The sequence below is a fragment of the Mus pahari genome, chromosome 9 (genome assembly GCF_900095145.1).
Source record: "Mus pahari chromosome 9, PAHARI_EIJ_v1.1, whole genome shotgun sequence".
NCBI lineage: Eukaryota > Metazoa > Chordata > Mammalia > Rodentia > Muridae > Mus > Mus pahari.
In genome coordinates, this window is record NC_034598.1 from 24,550,398 (window position 1) to 24,571,533 (window position 21,136).

Here is a 21,136-nt window from a genome sequence, read left to right on the forward strand (position 1 = left end):
GTATATGTATATGTATATGTATGTGTATATGTATATGTATGTGTATATGTATATGTATGTGTATGTGTATATGTATATGTGTATGTGTATGTGTGTGTGTATATGTATGTGTATGTGTATATGTATATGTATATGTATATGTATATGTATATGTATATGTATATGTATATGTATGTGTATGTGTATGTGTATGTGTATGTGTATGTGTATATGTATGTGTATATGTATACGTATAAATGCCAGGTATGGTGATGGAGGGAGGCCTGTACTTCCAGCTACCAGGGAGGATGTGGTAGGAGGATTGCAGGTTCTGGAATAGCCTGGGCTACATAGCAAGATGTCTGTCCAAAATAAAAAATAAGAAACTGAATGAATTTTAGTGAAATGCATAGTGTTCCTGAGAAGTCTAATACTAGTATTTAAACATCCGATTCTATCCCATGTGACAACTTTCTGTGGTTTCTGATTGGCCCTTTAGCAATGAGTCTTTATATAAGCTATAAATGTCTTTGTCTCCTGGATGCATTTTATACATGTCCTTTATGAAGGCTTCAGTCTTAATCATAATCCAAAATAATATCTTACCATTTGTATATCCTACAGTGCAGTACCAATAAATGTCAAAAATCTTTTTCCAAAGTGCTTGTGATGGAACCTGGGGCCTCTGCATTTACCCAAGTGCTTTACCCCTCACTACATCCATACCCCTAACCCAGGTTCTTTTAAATATTGAAGTTCCAGATGATTCTTTTATTTGTTACCTTATGTGTGGGGGTGTTTTATTTGCATGTATTATGCACTACATACATGCCCATGCCCTGGAGGCCAGAAGAGGGTATCAGATCCCCTGGAACTGGGGTTTTAGATGGTGACGAGTCTTTATGTGGCTGCTGGGAATTGAACTCGGGCCTGCTGAGCCATCTCTCCAGCCCAGGCAGCAACTAGATTAAGAGGGTGTGTATGTGCAGTGTGAGCATATGTGCAGTGTGAGCATATGTGCAGTGTGAGCATGAGCATAGGTGCAGTGTGAGCATAGGTGCAGTGTGAGCATAGGTGCAGTGTGAGCATAGGTGCAGTGTGAGCATAGGTGCAGTGTGAGCATAGGNTGAGCATAGGTGCAGTGTGAGCATAGGTGCAGTGTGAGCATAGGTGCAGTGTGAGCATAGGTGCAGTGTGAGCATAGGTGCAGTGTGAGCATAGGTGCAGTATGAGCATAGGTGCAGTGTGAGCATATGTACAGTATAAGCATGAGCATAGGTGCAGTGTGAGCATAGGTGCAGTGTGAGCATAGGTGCAGTGTGAGCATAGGTGCAGTGTGAGCATATGTACAGTATAAGCATGAGCATATGTGCAGTGTGAGCATATATGCAGTGTGAACATATGTGCAATGTGAGCTTATGTGCAGTGTGAGCATATATGTACAGTGTCCTCTAGGGAGCTATCATCTCCCTCCCTCCCAAGACTCTAGCTCAGTGCTTCTCAGCCTTCCTAGTGCTGTGATACTTGGATACAGTCCCTCATGTTGTGTTGACCCCCCCAACCATAAAACTGTTTTTAGTTACTTCATAACTGTAATTTTGCTACTTTTGTGAACCATAGTGTAAATATCTGTTCTCCAATGCTCTTAGGTGACCCCTGTGAAAGGGTCATTTGACTTTCTCAAGGGGTTGCCCCCACAGGTTGAAAACCACTGCTCTAGAGGAAGCCCTTTTTCACATGCTCACCTTGACAGTGGCATCTTCTGACCACACCTCCAGATGGAGACCCCAGCCTGGCCCAGCCTATTACCCACCAGCCCTGCATCTCGGCCAGACTGTTTGGTCCCCTCTAACTGGCTCTTGGCCACACTGAGATAAACCATCAAATTCCAGAAGGGATCAAGTGTACCCCAAGAATCAAGAATGACTGTGATGGAGACATGGAATCCCCCCTTTGCCAGGATCATCAATTCTCTCTAGGTTACTCATTGTCCAGGAGAAAACTGACAGGCCACCCTTTCAAATCAGAGGCCTTAGTCCGGACTGTTCCTGTGAAATCTGTTCTCTCCTGTATGATGCCTCCAATACTGAGTCATGAGTCTGTCCCTGCCACATATAGCAAAGTGATTCTTGGCTGGTTCTTATCTGCATCCTATGTGATAGCTCCCAGGAAAGTGTTTGGAACATCTGCCACCATATTCCATCAGCTGCACAGGCTGCTATTCTGAGAATTCCACAGCGAAGGGATTACTAGAGGCTGCAGGCACTGGCAGAATTCCACTCCAGGAGGCAAACGTTTTGGAGAAAATCTCTGCATTCAAGATATCCATGTTTGTCCAAGTTAAATACAGAAAATCATGAGTCACATTGAATCCTGAAGAATTGTGACAGGGAAGCCACCCACACATTTGGCTACCCTGCCCTTTTCCAATATATATTAGAGCTGGACCTTAGTGGTACAGGGCAGGGTGGGGCGAGGTAGCAAGGACTTGTCTTCCTCGGGTTCACTGCACATGGCACCAAAGGTCTCACAGCCCCGAGTGTGTTCTCTGTTCAGTCATGCTAAGAACTCTGATGCTGAGCTCAGTTCATTATGTGTACAAGTATTGAGTCCAGGCATTGTATTGGGCCCCATGATGCTGTAGCAAATAAAACGAGACAGCCCCACCCTTCAAAAGCTTGGGCTCCAGAGAAGAGCTGGAAAGGGGGATTATGAATGGTAATCCAATGTGGGGGGCGAGGGAACAGAGGTGGTCACGGGCAGCAGGGGTTTTGCTGAATGCTAGATTTCTCCTGCCTCCGTGGGAGTAATGGACTAGGCTAGATACCTGGGTGGTGCCTGCTTCCTTCTCTGAATCTTGAGCCTGTTGTCTTTCTGCTTTGGGAGTGTTGGAGGTTGCGTGCTGACGTGCTAGAGGACACTTAGCATAAGCTTGTCTAGACCATTCACAATATCTCAGATTTTGCCCCCTGTCCTTCTCCGGGCAAGATCACCCAATAGGAAGCTCTGTTGTCATTCCGGAGAGCCTGCTCTGTCCTCAGACCACACAGTCATTTGTTCCGTTCCACCATCTGACTTGCTGCGTTCCTTTTACCCTTTACATTTGTTTCTGAGAACACTGCCCTCTCTGGCTGCACCAATAGGATGGTCTGTGTATACCCAAACTTGGCAGCGCTCCACCCCCAGACAACATGGCCAAATGCTCCAGCTAAGCCTGCACCTAACCGGTGACTAAAGCTTTCCTTTTTCATTTCCCATACAGCTCCCCGGGCCAGGCACAATGCAAAAGAAATTCAGGCAAGGCTCTAAGAGGAAGCTAGGCTCTGTGGCTGCAGGATGGTCAAGCATTAAGTGCCACAGACCCCACTCTGGCCTGACCTGGGTAGGAAGGAAGGAAGAAAAGTCAGTTCGTGTAGGGAGGGTATAACATAGCATGTTAACTGGCTGGAGGTGGCTGTTGTATCACGTCCCTGTCCTCTTTTAAAAACAAACAAAACCTGCTCCCAACTTAAAGGGAACAAGAGACAGTTTATTCTGGAGCCATTCTGATCGACCGTGCCTAGAAATATAGATTTAGGTTATCCTAAAGTCCATGTTCCAATGTGGAAGCAGTTTCATAGAGTTTTATAATCTTACAGAGAGGGAAAGTCATAATCATGGTAAGTTTAAAATATATTAGCGAATATATGAGAGAGAGGTGGCTAGAGCATATGGGGGAAGCTTTTCTATAGGCCTAAGATGCTATTGGATGACATCCTTAGCCTTTGAGTTTGTGGACATTAGTGGTCAGCCAAGTTAATAGATTCCAAGAGTTTGTGCCCTTTAGTCACAGGATGTTAGTTCTGAAACAGAGGTGGGCAAGGGATGAATGGCTGTTCTGGATACTTACACTAGCCCAAGGTAACTATTAGCCTTTGGACCTACAACGTAGTCTCTCCACAGTCCTGAAGTTCTGCTCAGCCAGTCTCTGTAGGCACAGCTTCTTTCCAGTGCTCTTTATAATACTCAGTAGCTTCTCTCCATCACCTGCCATGAGACTGTGCAGAGCTCAAAGGGATGCTGAAGGAGCCCCTGTGTGTGGCTTCATGGCCCTCTGGCTGCTGAAGGGGGAGATCATTCACTGTCCAGAAGCCACTCCAACAACAGGGCAGCCCCAACACTGCACATCAGCAGGGCCAGAAGCCTTCAAACAATCCTGCCTCAGTTTCTGATGAGATGGATCTGAGACACTACACATCTTGAGACTTAAAAATCACACGTGATACACATTGTATACATGATATATATATATATATTATATATGCACACACTATATAAACCATGTATATACATACATTAGTCACAATATATACAAACATTATACACACTCACACACACTGTATATATATATATATATATATATATATATATATATACACATTATATACACATGCACTATATTTTATATGTATACTACATATACATACTATATACATTATATGTGTATATACATACTACATATACATACTATGTATATTGTATGTATATATACACACTATGTACATACTACATGTTTATATATATATATATATACTTATATATTACACATATACACATACATTAGGTTAAATAAACATATTTAAGTAAAACTATGGACATTGCTAGGGACAAGTGCTCCTGCCTGGCCCACAATCTCCCAGGAATATTTAACATATACACATATATACACACACATGCTCACATACATAAATGCACACACATACATATTCCACTGCTGTTTGTTTAAACAGAGAAAAGTTTAAAGCCAGGGCTTCCAAACATCGTCTCAAAGACACACACTGTAACTCATCCTTGGATGAGCGGCTGCCTGTCTGGATGCCCTGTGTAGAGTAACTACCATTTCAGCTGTGCTTTGAGTCCTACAGTGTTCTCAGAAGAGTCAGGCCACAGTGTGGCCCAGATTCATGAAATGCCCCAGTAGGAAGAGCTCCCCTGCAGAACAAAGCAGTCACCCTGACCCAGCCTATGAAGTTCCTGTGGGTCCTGCCGTGGGGAGCCCTGTCCTGTAGGATCCCTAGCCTGCCGCCCTTCCGTGGGAGCTCCTCCCGGCTTGCCTCTGCCGTCTTCCTCTGACGAGATTTACAGGACTCTCTTCAAAGGTTCCTACAAGCTGGCCCTCCTATAGACACTAACATCAGTTTAACTGTGTGTGTTTCTGCAGAAGGAGAAGAAGAGTGGGCTGCTGAAGCTGCTGGCCGGGGCCTCGACCAAGAAGAAGTCACGCTCCCCGCCATCTGTATCTCCGACCCACGACCCCCAGTCGGCCGTGGATACTTCACTTCAGGGTGCCATGGGCCCTGAAGTGTCCCCATTGACCTTCCATGGTAGGGCAGGTTCATGCCCCATAGAGAGTGAGATGCAGGGCGCCATCGGGTTGGAGCCGCTGCACAGGAAAGCAGGCTCCTTGGATCTGAATTTCTCTTTGTCCCCGTCTCGGCAAGCAACTCTGTCCATGGCTTCCATCCGCCCTGAGCCTAAGCCACTGCCCAGAGAGAGGTAAGGAGGTGAGGGCTTGTATCTGTGGCCTCTCTTTACAGATAACACCTGAGTTCCGGAACCTTCTTAGGGACTGGGGCAAGTGGGCTTTCCCAGGGATTAAGTTGATCAGATGGGCCCTCTTTACCCAGGCCTGGGGCCTGTTGCTTATTCCCAGTCTGCCTGCTTCCTGAATTTGGGCTCATACGTGATTCCTGAGGAAGTGTCAGGCCCACTGTGACAGAGCACAGGGCTCTCCTGGCTCAGTGCTGGACACTCAACCTTCAGGGCCCCCTGTGGACCTGTGCCCTATCCACTCACCCAGAAAAATTTCAACCTCAGAACCCTGTGACATTTTGGTATTAAGAAATGTCACTCTATGATGTCTTCAGGGTATATATAGTCTATTAGGTCAAGCCGTTCAGAACCGCCAATACTCATTCAATCTTGAGTTTTACAGGAACTGAACCACAGAGATGAGACCTGCTGGGGTCACAGACTAGGGGTTCATAGACTGTCCAAGCTTTCCAAGTAGTAGGGCATCTATCTTTTTGAGTGGATTGGTGTGCTTGAGTTTGCAACTAAAGCCAGGAAGGCCTTAAGGGGACGTGCTGGGCACCATTTTGCCCTGTCTCTACTCGTTAGAACACTGCTTAAATAATAAAAACACAAACCATATCCTGAGAGAACAGCGACAGCATTTCTGTTAGTCACTGTGTGAGCCAGAGACCACACCTCCCAGTGCCAGGCAGTGGGTGGACAAGGGTCTGTTTAGATCAGGCATCACACAGGCTTCCTGTTGAAGACCAGATGGGAAATGTCATGGGCACCAGGGACTCAGCTCTGTACGTAGCATATATAGGCCTGCATTTCCTGGGTATGTTGTGTGCATTATCCACTGAACTCCCCTCAGCCTTCCTAATCCAGCATCCCCATTTCCTAATGAAGTGACTGATGTTCTGTAAAAGCTTAAGAAACTCGTTCATGATTCCACAGCTGGCTAGCAGCTGGCAGAGAGGCTCAACCATGGGAGCTTTATGACCAGAGAGCCTAAGCTCATTCACACACACACACACACACACACACACACACACACACATACACACACACACACACGTTCTCATCAGCAAAGAAATCAGCAGCAGCAGGGCAGATCAGAGCGGCACAAGGGGAAAGCCAAGCAGACCAAGGACGAGCTCAAAGGGAATAAGAGATGGGTGATGATGGAGCCAAAGTTGTGTGTCCATGGCCCAGGAACACAGATTTAGGTCTCCCAAAATACTATGTTCCAATGTGGAAGCAGCTTCATGAAGTTTTTATAACAGAAAAAAAAAAAAAAAGAAAAAAGAAAACCATAAATCAAGGCGTTTTAAAAAATACATTGGCAGAAACATCAGAGGGGCCATTTGCAGCCAGGCAGAGAAACCTCAGCTGTGGGCCTCAGATGATCCCTTTCAGCAGTTTTAGCCCTTCGGTTGATGAGGAGTGGGGTTCTATTAGTGCATTTTTAAGGAGTTTTATTGTTTATCGGAACAGGGTTTACACAGAGGTGGGTGATGAGAGGCTTTTTAGTTGGGCTAAAGATAGCCCAAGAGAAACTATAATCAGGCTCTGAGCCTAAACATTCCAAAGGCACTGACTGAAGTTTTAATCAGCTAGCCTTTATGTACACAGCTTATTTTCCCGCAAGACTTCTCATGTAGAGTACAATGAAGAGGCCAATACTGAACCCCCACCTACTGTGGCCATGCTGAGCCTGGCCCTGGCACACCAGCTAGATTGTGGGTGTAAGGATAAACTATTCCTTTGCCTTTCCTCTTCTTTGAGCTGTCCCCAGCCTATTGTCCCCAGCCACACAGATGGCTCCCAAAGAAGATCACCCCCCCCCATCATCTGGGTGTGCCAAATGATGCTCAGGAGACCAAGGGTCCAGAGCTCCTGCTCTGCATATTCCAGCTTAGAAAAACCAGGGAACAATGAAAAGAGTGACCTGGGGAGTCTCAGCTTTTCAGCTTTGTTGTACAAACAACTGTTGCCTGCTCTAGAGTAATGGTGTCAGCCGCGTGCCACACAAAGATACCCAGATACTCTGGGAGCCAGCAGTTCAGAGTACAGAGCAGTTGTGTCCTAACAAGAATTGAGGAATAGACCCCAGACCTGGCATGTGAGCAGGCTATGACACAGGTCACAGAGCCAAAAAGGAACAAGCCACTGGGCATGGTGACGCACGCCTTTAATCCTAGCACTCAGGAGGCAGAGGCAGGCATGGATTTCTGAGTTCAAGGCCAGCCTGGTCTACAAAGTGAGTTCTAGGACAGCCAGGGCTATACAGAGAAACCCTGTCTCAAAAAAAAAAAAAAAGGAACAAGCCCATGTCCCAGGATTGGAGCAGTCCCTGGTCCTCAGAGGCCGTGGCTGACTGGATGCAGCCGTGTGTTCACTAGCTACAACAGACCAAGCTACGACAGCACAAGAGGAGGGAAGATGAGAAATGGAGGGGCTGTGTGGAGATCTAGCAACTAAAAGGACAGTGTGCCTTATAGTTGTATGTAAAAGGACACCAATTTAAAAATGGCCTACATTAGTCCTTTGTAGAAGGCCTCATTGTGACTGCAGAGGTGTATATTAACAGTCACCCCATTACAGTTTTGTCTCCTCTCCTCTTGCTGACCCCCTTGCTTGCCCCAGCTAGTCCCCTCTACCTTCATATTCTGTGATCCAGTACCTTTCATCCGGTTGCTTACAAGAGCGTGGCCGAGGGGTTGTTTGAAGGAGCATTGGTGCTCTACTAGAGACCGCACTATGAAGTAAGCATCTCTCCCATTAACTGGCTCTCAGTCCTTAGGAACAGATGGGTCCTTGGGGGTACCCACTGCATGTCAGGATGCTGCATGGTAGGACCCAGTGGTCCAGCGCCTGTGCAGGCATCATAGCTGCTGCAAGCTCCAGAGTGCCGCAGTCCGGGTCTGTTGAATCTCGGTGGGAGAAAGAGAGGACAGGAAGGATGGGAGAGGGAGAGAAGGACCAAGATTCATTATATACACGTGTGAAGCCACAGCTGTGTCATCCTCAGGGGCAGCAGTCTGACCCATCCCCAGCTCTGACCTCCTTCCTACCACTTCAGGAATATTTCCTGAGCCTTAGAGAGGGCGGTACAGGCAGACAGGCAGGCAGGCAGACAGACAGACAGACAGATGGCTAAGCACTCAACAGTTACTTATTCTAAGCCCTGTGACCAAGTACAAGTTTCTGCAATTACCACTGCCCACTGGAGGGAACGTCTCTTGGACCCCAGCTGACAAGAGATTACTCTATGGGGATGAACGTAACTCTGTCCTTATTTAGAAGGCACTTTGGTGGATGTGTCATGTCTGCCATGTTTACAGAACAGTGACTGTAGCTTCCTCACCAGGGCCCATGGCTTCTCTAGCCACTGGCTGGCAGGCTTGCCACTGCTGTACCAGTTGACATATTTGGCTTGCCCAGTTGATAGTGTAGCGAGTAAGGCTGTTGACTACCCTTCTCCCTGCAGCATCCTGCATGGTGCAGCGCCTCACAACACGGAGGGCTAGCTAGTGGGGGAGAACTTCCTTACCCGCTTCAGCTTGGTTTTCCTATATGTCCCACAATTAGAGTCCATGATGGAGCTACAGTTCCATGGCCTGGCTCTGATGCCATACAGTGACAGTGACAGTGGCAGTGGCCTATACTGTTCTAGGCCCCTGAATACCTCCATGACCATCAACTGTTCAAAGGCAGGTTAGATGACAAGGTAAAGAGCTTTGAGAGATTTTTACAAATAAAGATAAATAAAAATTTTACAGACCATAAAAAGTAACATCACACTGTAAGGACTTACTGGAGGGGCCGGGGGGGGGGAGGGGGGATAGGGAGCTCACCGCGGGCGGGTAGGCTACAGGGGATTAGAGGGACAGTCCACCCCTCTGCTCACACAGTTTCTTCTGCCCTCCCAGGTACCGCGTGGTGGTTTCGTACCCTCCGCAGAGTGAAGCGGAGATCGAGCTAAAGGAAGGTGATATCGTCTTCGTGCACAAGAAGCATGAAGATGGCTGGTTCAAGGGGACGCTGCAGCGGAATGGCCGCACGGGTCTCTTCCCAGGCAGCTTTGTGGAGAGCTTCTGAGACCACTGCTCATGGCTAGCTTCTGCTGTCCAGGAGAGAGCGGAGGACGCCTTATCACCTAGGTCCGAGCAAGGGTCTTTCTAAAGCACCGGCCAGAGACAAGCCAACTGGGGTGATGACTCACCTGAAGCACACATGGGCCATGGCGTGTTTGTGAAGGCAGGCCATACCCTCATGTGACATCCTACTGGAAACACATGTGGGTGTCCTGCAAGACCACGCCATGAGTCTGAGCGAGCAGTAGCACAGAAAACGTTACCCAGGTGGACAAAGGCACTGCTCTGCCACCCAGCAGCTAAAGCAGCGTTATTGTGTAAGGTTGGGAGCCCGGGAGGGTATAGAGTGAGGCCATGTGCTAGGGCTGACAGCAAGACGAGCATCTTCCCTGCCTGCCCTGGGTACTATTCCTCTATATACCTCTGTCACCTACCACCGGGCCCCACTGTCAGGGCATCCATGGTTCAGGAGCCTCCTAGAAGGGCTTTGAGCCTCCCAGGGTGTCCAGTGGGGTCCTGTGGGGCACTGGAGCAGAACCCTCGTGTCTTTGTCTCCTACTGGGATAATGAGGCGCACCATCCGGTTCCACCACCCGGTCTTCACACTGCTTCACACTGCTTCCTTTGTATGGCACACCTTTTTAATGTACAACTTTATATATTTCTAGTAGGTCAGACGCTGCATATTTTTCATACCTCTGGTGCTGATTTTTTGTAAAACTAGAAACCAGCCCGGGTGAGTGTCAAGGGGGGGAGGGAGTAACACAAAGGAAAGTTTCTGTATTTCCCAAATGAAGTTTACAACATATTGAGGAATTCTCTCTGTGATATCAAAATGCTGGCTGGTGCTCCACAGAGTGAGGTGGGGGGTTCTGTGGGGAGGGGTACATGGAGGTGGAACACCTTTCCAGACTGCTGGAAATAGCCTAAACCATAAGCTCCGTCTAGATAAGAGTGGTTATTATGGTTAAAAAACTGGAAACATATTAAGGGATGGGTTCTGCCTTTTTGTGTGGCAGAAAATGCGCATAGACAGACATATACACATATACACACACAGACAGATATACACACATAGACAACACACACACACACACACACACACACACACACACACTGACCCCAGAAGCTTCCTTTGATTGCTTTAGAGAAAATGACTAAAAATAGCATTCTGAAAGCACGTCTTGCTACCAAAATGCAGGTTTTACAACAGCTCAGATCCACTCTCTTGCAAAGGATTTTTTTTTTCCTCTTCAAAAATAAATAGCTTGCCCTCTGAGGCCAGGCAAAACTCCATCTGCTAGAGACCAAAGGTACAGTGATAAGACAAGCCTAGTGCTTGACTATATAGACTCACAGGGTCTGCAGACACTGGAAAGGAGCGAAGGCTGGTCTCTGACTCTGAGGCCTTAGGTATATTCACTGTCACAACAGCTTGCTTCCCAGGAGGCGAGCCTGAATGACTGTCAGGAGGTGTGAGTGTCACACTTTAAGAACACATTTTTTTTTTCAAAAATTTCTCAAAAAAAAATAGCAATTTGTGAGCCTCTGGGCACATTTGTATAAAGTCATGCAGCTCCGTGCCTTTGGTAGCAGAGGCCATTACTGCTTTTCATAATAAAATAAAGAACACTTATCCTCAACATTCCTGTCTGGGGATATGACTAACTAGTTGTGACTGCCCGGTGGCTACCACATGGATGCAATCACACCCAGACGGTCTCACCCTCCCCTGGGTGATAGCACACTTATTGGACATAGAAAACTGTTCTGAGCCAAAGAGGCGCTCTAGCTCAGCCGTAGGGATCCCTGTACACAGGCTGGGTGACAACTGCATGATATCTCCTCAGTGTCACTGCTAAGTTACCCACCATGCACAAAAGATCTAGGTATGGTTCAACCCATGCTGTCCCCGTGCAGGTCCACAGATCTACATCCTGGGTGAGGCATGTTTTCAGTGGAACCACAGCTAACTCCAGATCCCAGACAATAAAACAAGTCCCTTTGCCTTCCGAACAAGATCGACTCGGAGCCAACAGAGCAGACTGCACTCGGCACCGTCCTCCTTTCTTCTCCATTCTTGCGCTGGCTGCCTCATGATAGAGGAGGTAGCAGCCTCACAGAAAGCTGAGGGAAGCATCGAGGTACCGCAGGAAAACATCCTCTCCTAGCGAAGTTTACACTGCGACCGCCCTGGGGAGGGGAGCAGGGTCCCACCCTGGGGAGGGCAGCAGGGCCTTGGGGCTCATTCTCAGGTGGGGCTTTTGAGACACCATGAGCCCCATGGTCTGAGTATTCTGAATACTCCCAAGCCCTTGAGCCTTCCAAATCACGTTTTTCCACAGTCAATGACAGAAAAGAGGTACCTTTCCTAAGGTCATCTTCCCTGTAGGACACACGTCTGTGGCACCAAAATGAAGCCAGCACCTCCTCTAGAACCTTCACCTTCCGTCCTGGCCAGCAGCATGTGCCCCTTACTCATACACTTGTATTTGGTGGCCACGTGGGTTTTGTTCCTTAGTTCTCAGCCCTTCAGATAGAGATGTCAACAAGGAGACGGGACAGTCTAGCCCCCAGAGGACTGATGGAACTCGAGAGAGACAAGATGGTCCATAGTGAGGTGTAAATACAAGGTGGGGCACCCCAAAACCAGCCCAGTAAATGTGGAAGCCCTTGTATTTTGCACAACACATACCGAGACAGACAGACAGACACATACATGCACACGTGTGCTCCCAACCCCACATATGTTTTTATTATACACCAATGTCAGTGTGTGATTTTAGATGAATTGACAGTAGTGGCCATCTCTGATGCCTGTGTTTCTGAGTCTTTAAATAAAGATGAACATGGAGAGGCTGTGTGTCTCAATAATGGGACCAATGCAGGTGGGGTAGATGTGAGCCTGAGAGGGTTGGGATTCAGGCCCCGGGGGGGCACCGAACTGAGGGTGCTGGTTCAGTTGTTGGTCTATGGCTGTGAGAGACACCGTGACCAAGAGATGCTTGGGAGCTTGCTTACAGCTTCAGAGTGGTAATCCACAGTCATGGTAGGAAGCATGGCGGCGGGCAGGCAGGTGGGTGGCACAGGCAGGCAGGCAGGCAGGCAGGCAGGTGGGCAGGTGTGGGATTGGAGCAGAAGCTGAGAGTACAGTTGCAGGCAGAGAGCAAGAGAGACTGGACCTGGCATGGCTTATGACTGGACCTGGCATGAGCCCATCCCCAATGATAAACCTTCACCAACAAGGCCACACAAACTAATCCTCCTAAACAGTCCACCAACTGGGAACCAAATGTTCAAATGTATGAGCTGAAGCGGGGAAGGAGGTGTGTAAGGGGGTGTGTTCTCATTCAAACCATCTTAAGGGCTCTGCCTGCAAGCCCAAGCCAGCCCCAATACTCACACTTGTCACCTTCTGCTCCTTCAGGGGGACACAGACTCTGTGTCTATCAGGACTGGGCACTAGGGATCCTAAGAACTTGTGGCCAGCAGTGAAGTTGAACATGATCTATACCCAGCACACGCTGGACGGCCACTAGTTGGATAAGAAGCAGCAGCCATAGATGCCATTGTGGCAAGGAGTCAGAGGTATCTAGTTCCCTGCCAGGAGCACATGTAGACATTTCCAAGTCCTTGTCATCCAGAACTGCCTAGTACAGACCCTGGCAAACCCCCAGCTCTGCTCTTCTCCCAGGCCCTCAGATGCTCAAGTCATAGAGTTGTTTCCTTGAGCGCAGGTGAGAGTAAACAGGGAGCCACCAGAGCTGTGGCTCTGCTCTACCCCAGGCAGCCGAGTGGACTAGCAGACCGCACTGGATGGGGTGCCACACCACAGAGAGTGTGTGTTCCTGAAGCAAAGCCTCCCCTGGCTGGTCCCACTTCGCTTTCTGATACTCTGATGGACATCAGGACCAGAACCAACTGGAGCACAGGGCTTATTTCATTTTGCACCTCCATGTCTCAGTCCTGCCCTGAGGAGAGCCAGAGTGGAAACACGGGGCAGAAACTGAGGCAGGAACTGAAGCAGAGCCATGGAGGAGTGTGGCTCAGTCGCCTTCTCTCCCTGGCTTCCTTACTTAATATGTATTAATTATTCCTTCTCTGGTTTTGAGATTATAACATAATGACATCATTTTCCCCTATCCTTTCCTTCCTCCGGACCTTCCCATAGACCCTTTCCAGCCTCTTTTTCCATTACTTGTTGTTACATACATATATGGATATGTGTATATGCATATGTATGCATATCTCCGTGTGTATATATGTATATGTGTCTATATGTACATACATGTGTATATATTTCTCCTAAGTACATAAAAGTAACTTGTTCAGTCTGTGTAATGACTGTTACGTGTATGCATGCTTTCAAGGATGACCGTTCAGGATTGGATAACCAACTGGTGTGTTCTTCTCTAAAGAAGAGCTGTTTCTCCCTCTCTCAGCATCAGAAACAGACAGCCCAGAGGCCCCTGAGCTAGAACTGATTGGAAAGCCTCCTCATTGAGGACTGGCTTTCATGGTACCAGAAGGTGACACGCAAGCTTCAAAGGAGGGAAGCAGTCAATAGATGGATGGCATCAGCTTGTGTGTTTACTATATTTCTTATTGGAGAGTGTGTTCCTCCCTAGAAAAGGTCTACTAAAACATTACGCAGTATATACTGATATAGCGGTTCATGCATACATTTAGTGTATGCCAGACTGAGTGACATCTACTATCTAAGTCCGTGGTACTGACACAGAGCAAAGAATCACCTAATGACACAGCCCATCATCTGAGAGTGCATCTCCTCATTAAAGAGATACGTAATCATAACAAATCAAGTACTGACGTAGGAGGTAGGGGCCCAGAAGAATGTAAGCTGTGTATGCCACTGTATCTGGAAAAACTGCCTGGCAAGTTACCTTTGTAAGCAGAGATATAAAGTAAACCCCTAGGGATGGATGCCATTTCATCCTCAAACCACGCGCACCAACCCTCAGCTTCTGCGGTTTCTGGGTGGACACGCCCCAAGCCAAGCAGTCTATTAACTGAACACTCACAGGGGTCCAGGCACTTGAACCATTCAGTACAGTAGACATTTCTCATTAGCCATCAGTGAATGAAGCTGGCTGTTGAAGCTTTCAGTCCCGATACATTTTGTGAGGGGAAGCCCGCCTCCTTGCGCTGAGTGGCACTGAGATGCTGTACCTCATCTGTGAACACTGCGTCTTCTTCCCAAGACGAGGCTCCATGGTTTAGTCCTTCATTTCAACTTCAAAACATAAAAAGCACATGAGGTACTACAGAGCAAAGCAATAAGCCACGAGAGCCACTGTCCTCTGCGAAGCTCCAAAGACGTGGCACAAGGTAGTTAACGTTGTAAGCACCCAACAGTGTAGCTGAGAGCACTTCTGAGAAAGGTAGCCAGACTGACCAGAAGTATCCATAGTATGCACAGCAAAGGCCTGAGGCACACAGACCCTATGAGCTCTTCCAGTGGGTAGAGGGGGACTTACCAGGTGGTCCCTATCATGACAGTGGCTAAACCTGTAGTTTTCCAGCTTTATTATCATGAAAAAGCAAAATATTCAGTAGAAACCATTCTTCAAGTTTTTAATCCATTTCTTTTCTTGGGGAAGAAATACACAGTCTCACGCTTTCTTGTGCTGTTAAGCAGTCGCACAAAGTTGAAGCTCCATCAGCCCTGTAATACAAGGGGAGACAACCAATGTCTGCAGTGCGCCGGGCTGCTTACATTCAATGCATATTTAAAGTACTGTGTGTTCAGTTTATGGTTCTACTAGGGCATGATCTAACGAGAAACAAGGAGCCTCTACGTTCAAAATCTTTTCTTTGTGTAACATTTACATATATAATTCTACGTGTGTGTGTGTGTGTGTGTGTGTGTGTGTGTGTGTGTGTGTGTGTGTGTGTGTACAAGCATGCATGAGCCACAGCATGTATGTGGAGGTCAGAAGACAACCTTAGGTGTTGGTCCTTGCCTTCCACTGTGTTTGAGATAGATCTCTTGTTATACACAGTGCCATACACCAGGCCACTGGCCCATGAGCTTCTGAGGAGTCTCTTATCGTTGCCTCATTTCTCAGCATGGGAGCCCCGGGTGCCTGGCTGTGTGTCCAGTTTGATGTGGTCTCTAGGGAAGCAAACAGAGCCCTTGCACTTGCACAACAGAGCTCAGCTCTGAAGCATGGTGTTTAATCATTTCCATTTTACACAGGAAAAAATATATAGAAGAGAAAAGGAAACAGGATCATGAGAGATCAAGAAAGAATACATTTCTTTCTTTCTTTATTTTTTTAAAGAAAGAACCACATCTAGTTCAGTAAACAAATACACATAAGGTGGAAGGAAAAGAACAGACAATAACAAAATAAATCAGAAGGGCAACCAACAACATGATAGAAATAATTCTCAGTAAAAACTCTCTATGTAAACAGTCATAATTCTAATTAAAAGATGGAGATGTGGACCAGAGGGTGGCTCGGTGGGTCAAGAAATTGCTGCAGAAGTCATAGCCTGAGTTTGAGTCCCAGAATTCACATAAAGGTAAAAACGAAGAACTCACTCCACAAAGCTTTTCTCTGACCTCATGCATACACGCATACACCAAGCATACACATGCAATAAGAAAAAGTATATTATCTTATGAAAAATGACTCAAATATCTGTTATTTATAAGAAACACATCTTACTGGCAGACATACACAACTGAGAGTCAAAGAATATTTGTCAGTAAGGCAAACAAATGGAAGCGAAAACAAAACAGGAACAACTACCCTTTAAATATAATAAACTTCAATCTAAAATTACCCAGAGGCGATAAAGAAAACCACTAATTACTAGCACAGTTAAAATTACACTGATACTACACACACACATCACTGATTTCCAGAACATTCAATTTCATGAAACAAACAGTATTGGAAATAATGAAGTACAGGCACTGATATCTTAATACTGGATGAGTTCAATATCATATACTTATCAGTAGATAAATCACCTAATCAATAAATCAACAAAGACTCTTCTATCAACAGCTATGAAACACATGGCGTTCTTCGCAGCCAGTGGAACGTCCTCTGAAATTTTTGTAACATTTAAGCGGTAAAGTGAGTCTTAATGAACACAAACTAAATAAATGAAAAAACAGTAAACTCCTTGCCACTTATCCAGTCACAGTGAAGACAGAAGTCAGCAGCAAGAGGAATTTCAGAAACCACACAGATGCATAGGGATCAAAAAGTACACTCTGGATGATCAATGATCATTAAGAAAATCCAGGAGGAAATTTAAAGTTTTCTAGAATCAAAGAAAAATGAAAACACAACAGAAACTCTGGGATAGGCAACTCAGCAAAGGCAGCTCTTAGAGAAAAGGTTACAACTTTGATGGCCACAAACTCAGAAATCTCAAATGAATAACTTAAGTGTGCATCTCAAAGTCTTAGAAAGATGTAAATAGGCCAAAACGAAAATCAGCAGATGGAAACAATATGGATCACTTCATATGTTCATGAAATAAAGACAAAAGGACAAAATAAGCAATGAACCAAACAGTTGTCTCTTTTAAAATGAAAAACTCTGAGCCAATTTAATCAGATAAAAAAGAGAGGAGACTTAAAATTAATAAAACTGGAGTTGAAGCAGAGACACCACAACAGATGCCAGTGATATCCAAGGGAACATTAAGAGAATTACTTTGAAACCTACATTGTGAAAATCTGAAGAATATTGAGGAAATAGATAAATTCCAGGATACAGAGACATAACTCTTCTTGGGGAGTCTATTTTTATTCACCCCAGACAGAGAGCAATGATGGGCCAAAGAAATGATTCTGCCCATGTCTATCCTGGTAAAACAATGAGTTTAACTGGCATTATTTAAAGGTGCATTTAGGAGAAATTAGTTGTGTTAGTACAGGCAACTAATGTGCAGCTACACCACCTCAGAAGCTTTTCCCGCCCAGCAACTGTTAGGGAGGGAAGGGCCTCGTGCACCTTGAGTGCCCATTTTTCTTGTACGATTTTCTACCAGTCCCACTCCATGCAGAAATATGAGTGATCCTAGTCACGTGGGGATTGCATACAAATAATCTCAGCTTCCATTTTGTTAAGATGGTGATTCCATTTCACGTCTAGAGGCCAGAATGCCACAAGAGTCTTCTCTCCTTACATTCTGTACATAGTGTTTGTTTGTTTGTTTGTTTGTCAAGACAGGCTTTCTCTGTGTAGCCCTGGCTGCCCTGGAACTCACTCCGTAGACCAGGCTGGCCTTGAACTCAGAGATTCACCTGCCTCTGCCTCCCCAGCATTGGGACTAAAGGTGTGCGCCACCGCCACCCAGCTATCTTTCTTCTCCCTTTCTACAGTGTTCTCTGAGCCTTAGTTGGACTGTTACAGATGCTGGATGGTATCTTCCACTTAGCAATGACTTCTGAGCTACCAGAGACCACAGCAATAGCCACTTACTTTCAGCACTGTGACCAGTTATGTGTCACCAAAGAAACTGCCAAAAAGTTTTCCTGGTCAAGGTTGATGGCAATAATAATTTATAGGTATAAAAACAAATGTTTAGAAGGCAATTTAATGGGTACACCATTGGCATTCAGTCAAGCAACAGCCTCAGCAGAGACCTACCTCACTAGTCGGTTCTGCTTTATTGTTTACATTTTACTTGTTTATACATTTTCTGTTTACTTGTTTAAATACTGGTCTATAGGTTTCTTCCTGTGGAGTGGGTCTTAAGTACAATGGAGAAATAACTGGTTGTACCCGTAATAATTATGATGCTTTACACCAGTGGGCACATTTCATGATGATAGTATTAGTATGGCATGTCCACAGTTTAGTAGGACCACAGGCGACAATCCTCCCTTAGCAGCTGCATCGCAGCATCACCACTACAGAAGCTAACCAGCAGTGATGCTGTGTGCAGCTTAGTAGCAGAGCAATGGCTCCAGTCAGTCTCCTTTGCTCAGAGGATGCAGTGTCTTCAGCAATACATCTAATTCTGAGCAGCGGGGGCAGGGTGGGGGGCACCTCCCAATCCAACAGCTCAGCAGCCGTGTCAGGCAGCGTCACAGTCTCTTGTAGATTTCACGGCCTCCTCTGGCCTCAAAAAGCACCCCCATATAGACACAAAAACACACATGCACATAAAAACGAAACTTTGAAAAAGGAAATGGTAGGTAGATCTGTGAGTTCGAGGCCAGTCAAGTCTACAGAGCTAGTTCCAGGGCAGCCAGGGCTACACAGAGAAACCTTGTCTTGAATACCAACCCACCAAAGGAACCAGCTAGGGCAGTTCCTCCAGGACTGTGGGCACAGTGCAGATCAGCTGTACTGAGCCACCCCACGGGGAGCCATGTTTGGGCGTTATCTTTCAGGCATTCCTGGGCTCCAGCTATAAAGCTCTCCAGGTAGCACATGTGGCTATCTTTTCCCCTAGGAACTCCAACTCAACCCAAATCCTGCCTTGTTTCCTGTTGGGGTCCCTGGACAGGCTCCCTTGTCCACTTTTCCCTTTCCTCCTTCCCCTCTGAATTGCTTTAGCACCTTATAAACTTTCTAACACACTGATCTAACTCAATCACTTCTGCCAAGGCCTCCCCACCACACAACGCCATGACTTATCGTCCTGAGGCCTCCGATGAGTTCACTTCCTTTTTCTCTCTCAGGTGAGCACCGAATCATCCAATGCCGTGTACGGGACATCAAACACCGACCCTTCTCAGGCTCTCTCATTCTCCTTCCTCCTCCTGTTCTCAATCCTCACTATCTCATTCTTTGAACAGGTTCTGAGTGTCCTGATCCCAGGAGGGGGTCATTTAATGGAGATCTAACTTGTACACTCTGGCTTATACACGTCCCACTGTATAAAAGGACATGGTAGCATGCACCCTCCTCAGAGAGTAGTGCACATTCCTTTTCTTGTTAGAATTTCCTGCTGACATAGGGATGCCCTTTCTGGGAAGACAGATCAGCCTCCGTTACATGTCTCATCACCTATGGCAGCGCGAATGGTTCTGTTTCAATTCCCATACAGGGCTCTCCATGTATGCCACTTTCAGAGGCTGCAGTATAGTCTCTGCTCCATCAGCCATTTGAGAGGCATCTGTGTACTAACCTGGTGGACCCTAGTCACCAGGAAGTGTGTCATTCTACACAGTAGGAAGCTGTCCTGCAGAGTCCCTCCACAGACATGTCACCTTGACATAGAGCCCAATCAGTAGGATACCTCATCACCTACAACAGGAGCAATGTCTCTATTTCTACAGCATACTATTCCATACAGAAAGGGAAGAGCTCTGGATTAGCTAGGGCTGTCTAAAGGAACAGGTCTATATATACAAATATAGAGATATACTGATATATGTTACGTTATTATAAATCATATATATTATGTTATATATGTTGTTATATATATGATTAGATATAATTATATATTAGATGTATTGTATATGTTATATATATTATTGGGTATATATATATATATATATATATATATATATATATATATATATATACAAATATATATTAAAGTGGCTTACAGGCTGTGTTCTAATAGTCCAACAGAAAGGCCAAGAATCCAGTAATTGTTCAGTTCATAAGACTGGATGTCTCAACAGTTCCAACCTTTAGCTGGAATCCGGCAGGATTCTGAGAGAGCCTCTGGTCTTCAGTGTCTACACTGGACCCTGAAGAAGCAGGTCCTAACATCAGTGAAGGGCTCAGCAACAGGGTGAGGAGCTTTACCAGCGAGAGTGAGGGCAAACAGGCAAAAAGCAAAAGCGCCTTCTCCAATGTTCTTGTACGCGTGGGCCAGCAGAAGCTGTGGCCCAGCTTTAGGGTGAGTCTACCAACCTCAAATGATTCACTGAAGGAAGTCCTTTACAGGTGTGCCCAGACGCATGGGTTTAGTTGATTCCAGATGTGGACAAGGTCACAACCATCACAGACCCCGAGATCTCACTGATAATGGCCCCACAGATGCTCCACCCTCAAATGATTTAACTTCAATTGCATGAATCTTACCATTCATAGCAGAAGCAACTGCTCCCCTCAAACTCATCTTTGGGTCTGCCATGCCCCCATCTGGGTGCGGGAAGAGCTTATTTCTATTTATTAGCAGAGATGGCCATGCCCGAACAAAGAAAATATTTCTTCTGTCTGCCTTGGTGAAACAATGAGTTTAATTGGAATTACCTACAGAATCAAACACATTCTACAAAACCAGTATTATCTGGATACCAAAGCCAGAGAAAGATAAAACTACGAGAGAAAGTGGAAGCCCAATTTCCCTAATGACCACTGATGCAAATTTCTAAGCATGTGCCAAATCCACCAATGAGTTGATAAATCATACACTACAATTAACTGGCTTCCATTCCAGGCATGCAAGAACGGTTCAATATATGGGAATTACTAAATATGTCATACAAGTTGGCTCCAAGACAGCAATAACATGCCATTGTTACTAGGCACTAAAAAGATCTTTGACAA

General features: G+C 46.1%; 1 protein-coding gene across 2 annotated transcripts in view; it reads left to right on the forward strand.

Annotated features, from left to right (window-relative positions):
* Window positions 1-10,472, forward strand: part of Sh3rf3 (SH3 domain containing ring finger 3) — a 322,824-nt gene extending 312,352 nt beyond the window's left edge. The window contains exons 9-10 of one of the 2 annotated variants that reach the window (XM_021205361.2): window positions 5,180-5,514; window positions 9,468-10,472. In XM_021205361.2, the coding sequence (XP_021061020.1) occupies window positions 5,180-5,514; window positions 9,468-9,636 (504 nt within the window). In that variant the 3' untranslated portion in view covers window positions 9,637-10,472. The remainder of the gene's footprint in view (window positions 1-5,179; window positions 5,515-9,467) is intronic. The other variant, XM_029542691.1, reaches the window with a different exon arrangement.
* The last annotated feature ends 10,664 nt before the right edge of the window (window positions 10,473-21,136 follow it).